At 36.8% G+C, this 10,013-nt stretch overlaps 1 protein-coding gene across 1 annotated transcript in view; it reads left to right on the forward strand.

Annotated features, from left to right (window-relative positions):
• The window catches only part of ZEB1 (zinc finger E-box binding homeobox 1), a 123,467-nt gene extending 113,873 nt beyond the window's left edge, over positions 1-9,594 (forward strand). The window contains exons 6-9 of the mRNA XM_080338661.1: positions 251-356; positions 1,865-3,678; positions 5,252-5,432; positions 7,144-9,594. Of these exons, the coding sequence (XP_080194787.1) occupies positions 251-356; positions 1,865-3,678; positions 5,252-5,432; positions 7,144-7,688 (2,646 nt within the window). The 3' untranslated portion in view covers positions 7,689-9,594. The remainder of the gene's footprint in view (positions 1-250; positions 357-1,864; positions 3,679-5,251; positions 5,433-7,143) is intronic.
• Positions 9,595-10,013: the final 419 nt, after the last annotated feature.

Raw genomic sequence — 10,013 nt, forward strand, 5'->3', positions numbered from 1 at the left:
ATTTTGGTTTGGTGTTTTTTTTTTTCCTTTTTTACTGTACTAGATTTATTCAGAAGATACATATGGCTCAGTTTTAACCTGACTTCTAATTTGTTTCTTTTTCATGCATAACGCATACCACCTTCAGTCTCTTAAAATTCTGATTGATTCTTTTTAGTTTTGTATCTCATTTTCACTGTTACAATGTGAAAATACAAGAGGCTTTTCCAACATGCTGTCCTATGCAATAATTACGAATTCTTTCTTACAGAGACATGTGACGCAGTCCAGCGGTAATCGGAAATTCAAGTGCACTGAATGTGGAAAAGCTTTTAAATACAAACATCACCTAAAGGAGCACCTACGAATCCACAGTGGTAAATAAATCGAGTGTTGAATTATGTACTAATGTTGCCATTTCTACTCTTTATAACTTTGATGTGAAATCAGTCTTGTAACTCTAAGCTTAGAACACTGGTGTTTTTCTTCCCCTGGGACTGCGTAAGCACTTACTGCAGCCTTTGGCAGTGTGCGGGAAACACGCAGGATAACTCAAGAGGATTTACAGTTGCAGATTAAGCTCTGACAGCTCAGGAAAACTTCACTTGTGGCAGAAGAAATGGGGCATCCTTCTGGCCCTTCTTCACTTACCTGTTTGTTTTTTCCCTCAGTGTTTGCAACCAGCATGTTGGGAGCCTTGCTAGGAAATTTTGATTTATAATAGTTGGGACATAACAACTATGCTTCCTACTGTCTGTGGATGTGACGTTATTAAAATATCATATTAAAATGGCCTCAGGACACAGATCTGGAATATTGATATACTATCACAAAAGTTTCCATTTCTAAGAAAAGTATCAATTTTCAAGAAAGATAATATATAATATTATATATTAAATTATGATAATAAGTAAGATGTGGTCACTCAGAAGAGATTTTCAATTTCTGTCTTTAACTCAAATTTACCCATTGACGGAAATCTGAAAACAAGGTTTAGGTGATCTTTGCCTTTCTTAACAGCTGCTCAGCTATGATAATAGCAATTAAGAGAACCTCACGTAGAAGTCCTCCCTCAGCAGACTTCATTTCATTTCCATAGGGTAGTGGCACTGTGCCTGTGCGTGAGAAAGCTTCAGTCAATGTACTTTTCCATCTGAAGCAAGCCAGCTATTTCAGATTTTCCTTTCCCTGTGTAGTACAGATCCCCTGAAAAGCTGACTCTGACTATGGGTCTAACAATCACATAGTTGTGTGTATCTTCCTGACAATGTAACCTGACATTCATCTCTGAAGGCAAATTTAAATCTATCTTCTGCATGTGTCTCATTTCCCTTTACTTAAACTTTGCCTGTTTTTATTCATCTGGTAAATATTGTAGGCAGATATGGATATGTTGTATTTGAGTTTGCCACAGTAAAATGTGCCTAGCTCCTTATATAATTATGACTTGCATTTATGGCATTTGTATTTTTTCTTTGGTTAATTGTATTTTTTTTTCCATTCTGAAGTGGTTTATGCAGCTTCTAAAGTTAGCAGTGCTACTACTTGAATGGAGTTTAATGAAATCTGCCAATATCATATAGACTCGTTCATGTAATACATAGACAATTACTGGTAAATACTGGATCATGATCATGTGGGCTCCATCCTACATCTACTACTAGATCACAAACTTATTAAAGGACCCTAGGATCAGAGCTATAGATGTTATAATTACTCTTTACTGTTCAGTTCACTGCGTAAGATTTTCTTTTCCCTAGGATTATTTGAGTGTAGTCCTTTCTAGTTACTATTGCTTGATGAAGTTACACTGTAACCTAGTATACTGTTGCATATGCCTTTTTTCTTCTCTTTCTCTCTCTCTTTTTTTTTTTTAAATCTTTAGGAGAGAAGCCATATGAGTGCCCGAACTGCAAGAAACGTTTTTCCCATTCTGGTTCATACAGTTCACACATAAGCAGTAAGAAGTGTATTGGTTTGATGCCCGTGAATGGTCGGGCCCGATCAGGGCTCAAGACGTCTCAGTGCTCCTCCCCTTCCCTTTCTGCATCACCAGGTAGCCCAGCAAGACCACAGATACGACAAAAGATAGAAAATAAACCCTTGCAAGAGCAACTTCCTGTTAACCAAATTAAAACTGAACCTGTGGATTATGAATTCAAGCCCATAGTGGTTGCTTCAGGAATTAATTGTTCGACCCCTTTGCAGAATGGGGTTTTTAGTGGTGGTAGCCCATTGCAGGCAACCAGTTCTCCTCAGGGTGTGGTGCAAGCTGTTGTTCTACCAACAGTAGGTCTGGTGTCTCCCATAAGCATCAACTTAAGTGACATTCAAAATGTACTTAAAGTGGCAGTGGATGGTAATGTAATAAGGCAAGTATTGGAAAACAATCATGCTAATCTTGCGTCCAAAGAACAAGAAACAATCAGCAATGCATCTATACAACAAGCTGGCCATTCCCTCATTTCAGCTATCAGTCTTCCTTTGGTTGACCAAGATGGGACAACCAAAATTATCATCAACTACAGCTTGGAGCAGCCAAGTCAGCTTCAGGTTGTTCCACAAAATCTAAAGAAAGAAAACTCTGTTCCTCCAAATAGTTGCAAAAACGAAAAAACACCAGAAGATCTTACAGTGAAGTCTGAGAAAGATAAGAACTGTGAAGGAGAGACCAATGATAGCACTTGTCTCCTTTGTGATGACTGTCCAGGGGATCTTAATGCACTTCAAGAATTAAAGCACTATGAAACGAAAAATCCTCCTCAGCTTCCTCAGCCCAGTGGAACAGAAGCTGAGAAGCCCAACTCTCCTGTCCCATCAGAAACTGGGGAGAACAACTTATCTCCTGGTCAGCCACCTTTAAAGAACCTTTTATCGCTCCTAAAAGCATATTATGCATTAAATGCACAACCGAGCGCAGAAGAGCTTTCAAAAATAGCTGATTCAGTGAACCTACCACTCGATGTGGTAAAAAAGTGGTTTGAAAAAATGCAAGCTGGACAAATTTCTGTGCAGTCTTCTGGACCGTCTTCTCCCGAACCAGTTAAATCAAGCAGTCCCACAAACAATGATGATCAAGCAGCAACTACAAATGTGGCTGAACCCCAGAGCAGCACAGATAATTTACAAAATCCTGTCAATGCAACAAAATCTCAGACTTTACCAGAGGGATCCACTCTGAATGGTTCACGCAGTAGCACGCCATCCCCATCGCCACTAAACCTTTCTTCATCAAGAAATTCACAGGGTTATACGTACACAGCAGAGGGTGTACAAGAAGAGCCACAAATTGAACCTCTTGACCTTTCACTACCAAAGCAACATGGAGAGCTATTGGAAAGATCTACCATAACTAGTGTTTACCAGAACAGTGTTTATTCTGTCCAGGAAGAACCTTTGAACTTAACTTGTGCAAAAAAAGAACCACAAAAGGACAACAGTGTTACAGACTCTGATCCTATTGTAAATGTAATCCCACCAAGTGCCAATCCCATAAATATTGCTATACCTGCAGTCACTGCCCAGTTACCTACAATTGTTGCCATTGCTGACCAGAACAGTGTTCCATGCTTGAGAGCTCTTGCTGCCAATAAGCAAACCATTTTGATTCCACAGGTGGCTTATACATACTCTACTACAGTTAGTCCTGCAGTTCAAGAAACACCACCAAAAAACCAGACCCAAGCCAATGGAAATCAGGTACTGCGGTCCCTGTAGTCCTGTATGTTGTGTGTGACGTATTTGTTCTGTATCTGTGCTGAACTAGCTGGAAACTGTCAAGATAAATTAAATTAAATGTAAATATAAGCTCTCAGGTTTTTTTGGCTTGATTGTTATTGTGTAATAAATGTTACTGTTAAGACCTCAGCAAAGCTAGCAACTTCAGCAGCTGGAGTACAGGCTGACATGAACTATAGAGTTCTGTGCACAGATAAGTCGGTTCTTCACCGTATTCCATCATTCATAAATGTCTTCTAGGACATTAGTCCTCAGTATTTTAAAGGGAGTTTAATTCTTCTGAACATAAAGCAAAGTAAGGCCATGGCTAGTGTTTCTTGCTGGCTCCTTATCTCCTCTTTCTCCACATCCAGAATATAAACTATTTAACACTTCTGGTTACTCCCCTCACGCTGTTCTGCTTTCTTGACTCATCAGAGTAGCTGAATTCATCCTACACCGTGATAACACTTTAAACTAAATTCACATATATTCTCAGTTGAAAGTCGGGCAGGTATTTACCTTCATCTGCTGTTCCTGTATCCTGCCCCATTCCTCCCTGGGTGCATCCAGATGTGATCTATGGAAGTCAGTCTTGCTGAGAAATACCTGTGCGGGTTGAGGTAGGGACAGAGCAGAACAGACAAGTGACTCCTGCAAAGACTTGGCGTTTCTAATTAAGTCTTAGAAATTGGCTGTTCAGCACTTTATACAGGATTCTGTATAGACAAACTGAGGAGCCTTGAAGAATTACGTGGTTGCTTATATGTTAAAGTTTGAGACAGACAACTTTTGAGGTGGTTGGCATACATTTTTATATTCAGTTTTGATATTCTATGATGAAATTAATTCTGTGTGTAGTGATATGCTGATATCAGTAGAAAATATTGTGCTTCTTTACAGGTGAGCTACAGGGCTTGAAGTGCTTAGAGATAGGCAACAGTTATGATATTTTTTAAACTTTTTATTAATTAAACATTTGAAGGCTCCCAAATTTGCAGTAAAATAGGAATTGTGGTAGTTTTATGAGGAAGAGTGTAATCAAATACGCAAAGTCAAATGATAACTTGAATATCTTTTTGTGAAAACTTCATTAAAAAATAATCATCATGTCCATGAAATCCATGAGGTAGCAAAATGTGAGTGACAAACATTGGTTGAAAAATGCACTTCGATATTGAATTTTCTCTTCCAACTTACTGAGGTACTTCATAGATCTGTAATGTTCTTTTCCTTCCTAACATTGCATTTATTTTATGGGCCCTAAAGCATGATGTGTCAGTGTAGCTTAAACCTGGCCAACAGTCACATTTGGATGTGATTAAAGTCAGTCCCAGTGAGAATTCTGCATCTATCTAGTGGCAGGGACTGCAAAGCAGAGTAATGCAGCAAAAGAGGGGTTTTTTCACTATGTAAGTCTAAGCAATTTTGTTTGGCTGTTTACAAAACGGAATGAAAATAACAGTGCAGCTTCAGCTTACGTTTCATAAATTGTGTGCTGCATCAGTGTTGTTTTTTTTAATTGAACTCAACCTTTTTTGTAATTTTTCTTAAGGATGAAAGGCAAGACACTAGCTCAGAAGGAGTATCGAATGTAGAAGATCAAAATGATTCTGATTCAACACCCCCAAAGAAAAAGATGAGAAAGACAGAAAATGGGATGTATGCATGTGATTTATGTGACAAAATATTCCAGAAGAGTAGCTCGTTATTGAGACATAAGTATGAACACACAGGTATGTACTAGGAAAAGCAGTTTCAAATCATTCTTTCATTGGTGGCGTGTAACTGATCATCTCAACTGGAATCCAGTTCTTGGAAAGTGTACGCAAGCACAGTAATCCTAAACCCTGAATACAAAAAAGGGAGTTTCTTGGCCATAGCCTGTAATCAAGAATGTATTACTTCTAATTTACCTTGCCTGGCTATAAATGAAGAAAAATTAAAAATCAAAATTATAATTTAAGAAAAAAGGATCATGTATGTAAATGATGCCTTACATGAAAGACATGAAGGATTTTCAAATTCAGCCACATTTGTAATTATCTGAAGTTAACAACCATTCATTAGACATGGAATCTAAGCCCAAAAGAACTCTGTTTTGGCTTCAATATTTATTTTTAATTTCTCATAGGTGTTCATTTTGACTCCAGTTCTGGTGTCTTTTTTTTTTTTTAAATAACCCTTGGTCTCCTATTTCTTCTGTGATGTCTTTAAAAAAAGGCATTTAAAATTGTTTTGTTATTTATTCTGCATATTAATGTTTTAATTTCATCTCACAAGTAGAATTAAAAATATTAAAAATTCCCCTTTGTCTTTACAACTTGATCAAGTTTCTCAGGTTGTATTTCTTAAGACTATCTATTTTCATACCTTTCCTCTCCGGAGACTTTTAACTTCTCTTTTTCATATCACAATTGTTCTTTCCATTCTGCTCTTAAGTGCAGTGTTCAGAATCATAGAATCATAGAACTGTTTTGGTTGGAAAAGACCATTAAGATCAGTGAGTCCAACCACTAACTTAGCACTGCCAACTCCTCCACTAAACCATGTCCCTAAGAGCCTCATCTACACATCTTTTAAACACCTCCAGGGATGGTGACTCCACCACTTCCCTGGGCAGCCTCTTCCAATGCCTGACAACCCTTTTGGTGAAGAAATTTTTCCTAAAATCCAATCTAAACCTCCCTTGGTGCAACGTGAGGCCATTTCCTCTCATCCTATCACTTGTTACTGGGAGAAGAGACCAGCACCCACCTCGCTGTTTGTGTGGCACAAGATGACACGGAGGTGTTGATCTTCTGGAGAGTGTGACCAGAAAACTGCTGTCTTACTGTCTCTTTCTTTTATGTCTGGGCTAAGACCATGCAAAGTTCTTTTGCGTAACAACATTGAGTGTTGAAATCCAAATGACATTACTAAGCTCATGCTGTGTTTATAAGAAATGCTAAAAGCAAGGCAACTAAGTAAAAAGATAGAAAACAGAGCAAAAAGAGAACAAAGTGAAACAAAGCAAGGTTTTATTCTTGTTAATATACACGTAGTCAGCAAATTTTGTACTTGAGGCACTTACCTGTGCCAACCTAGATTTTAGAATGGTTTTCCTTTTACCTGTAACATGGAAGGACTTAATACACAAAAACCAACATAAAAGCTTAGCTGATTTTAAATTGCCATTGATACAGAAAATTAAAATGGTTTTGAGTAAAAATAATGCTTAATGCAAGAAATTGTTTCCTTTTCTAATATACTAGATTAGCACTTTTTTGGTGGTAAAAGTTACATCTGAGAATCTGTTTTTCATTCTGTGTTCAGAGTGTGGAGTAGAACATCTCATTAAACAATGTTCTTATTTGTTGGTGACATGTATTTTGCGATGAAAACAACAGTATACATTTTTAAAACTTCAGCTACGAGGTGTCCAATTGTTTGTTCTTTATTTTGTAGGTAAAAGACCTCATGAGTGTGGAATCTGTAAAAAAGCTTTTAAACACAAACACCATTTGATCGAACACATGCGACTGCATTCTGGGGAAAAACCCTACCAATGTGACAAATGCGGAAAGCGGTTTTCACACTCGGGATCTTACTCTCAACACATGAATCATCGCTACTCCTATTGCAAAAGAGAGGCAGAAGAGCGTGACGGCACCGAGCAGGAGGAGACGGGCCAGGAGGCCCTCGGCAATGAGCACGCTGGTGCCAGGGCATCTCCATCGCAGATCGACTCGGATGAGAGGGAGAGTCTCACCAGGGAAGAAGAGGAAGACAGCGAAAAGGAGGAAGAGGAGGAGGAAGAAAAGGAGGTAGAAGGACTTCAGGAAGAAAAGGAATGTAGAAAACTACAAGAAGTAGAGGGTGATGAAGAAGAAGAAGAAGTAGAAGGGAAAACTGAAGGTAACAAGAATGATGAAGTTGTAAATCAAGCAAGCAATGCAGAACCAGAAGTTATACAGAATAATGGGCAGGTGTCAGAAGAAAAAAACAAATAAAGCTTAAATGATAGTTTTTTCTATAAGGAAAAGAGTTGGTAATGAAGTTCGTTCTATATTATACATGCTTTTCATGGAAACGCAGTAGCCTGCATACTGTGATTTCTGTTCACTACTGTGTAAAAAAATATATATATAAAAAAAAAAGAAAAAAAAAAAAAAGCAATCCAGGTGTGCCTGAACCTCAAACTTAGTAATTTTTCACACAGTTTTCAAAGTTAGGAACAAGTTTATAACATGAAGCAGATTAGAAAAATACAGTGACTCTGGAAGCAAAGATTCAACAGGTTGTAGGAAACCTGATTTATTAGACAAGCATCTGGCATCATTTGTTTTATCAGTATTAATTTTCATTCTTAAGTTGATTAATTTTTAAGCTGTACAATTGGGAGAGATTTATATGATTTTTTTTTTTAATGGTAAAACGTTTCCTAAATCCACTTCAGTATTTTCTTATGTTTTAAAATGTGAGAACTTCTGCACTACAAAATTCCCTTTTGCAGAAACCTGTAATGCAGTTGCGAACAGTGCTTGGCTACCTTTGTAAATTCAACCTAGAAGGTAGCGGTTTATGACTTTAGATGTTGTAGTAGAGCATATTCTCATTTAAAGTGTATTGTTAGCCTTAAGAAAGCAGGTGATAGAAGAACTGAAGTTTCTTACTCATGTGATGAAAAATGTAGTTGAAAAGATTGTCGTTGAGTTCTGATTGCAGGGACTAACAGTGTTAATACTGGTAAGGACAGCAAAGTCGTCAAAATCAGTGTTTGTATTTGTGTTTTGAGTATGTAGTAACGATATGAAGGATATGATATGAAGCTTTGTATCTCCTTTGGCCTTATGCAAGACCTGTGTGCTGTAAGTGCCATTTATCAGTATTGTAAAGGCTCTGAGCAGCCTTTATCCAATGCGTGGCCTACAATAACTAGCATTTGTTGATTTGTATCAAACTTCCAAACTAATCATGGGGAAAAAACACTCAGCCATCAGAGAAGTAAGAACACTGGTATATTTCATTATTTAATTATTTGGTGGTATTTTGGGTTAATACCTGACTTGCAGAATTTCTCTACAATAATTACAAGGGAAATTTTCTAATCTGCTTTATTGGTTTACTTTAATTTCAGACACATACATGACATGTTATTTGGCTCATAAGTATTTTCAAATGTTAGTTATTATGGACCCCATTTATTAACAATGTTAGCTGATTTTTACCTATCAGTATTATTTTATTTCTTTTAGTTTATAGATCTGTGCAACATTTTGTACTGTATGTCTTCAAACCTGGCAGTATTAATACCCTTCTTACTGACATATGTACCTTTTTAGTTTTAGAAAACTTTTATATTTATGTGTCTTATTTTTATATTTCTTTATTTATTACACAGTGTAGTGTATAATACTGTAGTTTGTATTAATACAATAATATATTTTAGTATGAAAATTTGGAAAGTTGATAAGATTTAAAGTAGAGATGCAATCGGTTCTCTTGCATTGAGATTTGATTTAACAGTGTTATGTTAACATTTATACTTGCCTTGGACTGTAGAACAGAAGAATTAAAATGGGAATGTATTAATTTTACAATTGCAATCAATTCATTTTACCTTTACCCAATTTTTAATATAAAGCTCTTAAATTTTGAAATTCACTGTGTGACTAATAGCATGATGCTCTGCAGTTTTATTAAGAGATTAGTCTAACCATAAAACTCTCATTTCCTTAGTAAGCCAAAATAGAATAATCTTATAAACAGTGTTGGGAACAATGTTTAACATTTTTGTGCCAATTTGTTCCTATATTCATGTATGTATGTTACAAATCCGAAACTTCATTTTTAAGTTCCTTGTTACATCATGGTCATTTTCTAGTTTTTTACCAGACTCCCCATCTCACAATAAAATGCGTCAACAAGTCTGACTTACTGTCATTATTCTGATCATTTAGAAAACGGTTTTAAATTAGTTCTGTAAGGTGTTATTCAGAGACGGTTCCTACTTCAGTGGTGAAACTCGGTGGAAGGGTTGACTGTGTGCAGGCAAAGCGTTTCCATGAGTTTACACGAGTTTATTGATTCTACAAACGTTAGTAGAGCAACTGAGTTTTCAAAATGAACCATGTGGTTTTGTGATATTTTTGTTGTCCTTTGTCTAAGACACAGTTTAACCCTCTCTTTCAATAAGTCTGCTTTTCAGGGAAGTAAGTCTGGATCCGTTTTCCCGATTTAGCAATAACCTCATGCAAAACTTGATGTATATATCGCTGTTGAACTTTCCAAAATGCGGCGTCAACATTGCAGATATATATATAATTTCAGTCATG

This window comes from Nesoenas mayeri, assembly GCF_963082525.1.
Source record: "Nesoenas mayeri genome assembly, chromosome: 2".
NCBI classification, from domain to species: domain Eukaryota; kingdom Metazoa; phylum Chordata; class Aves; order Columbiformes; family Columbidae; genus Nesoenas; species Nesoenas mayeri.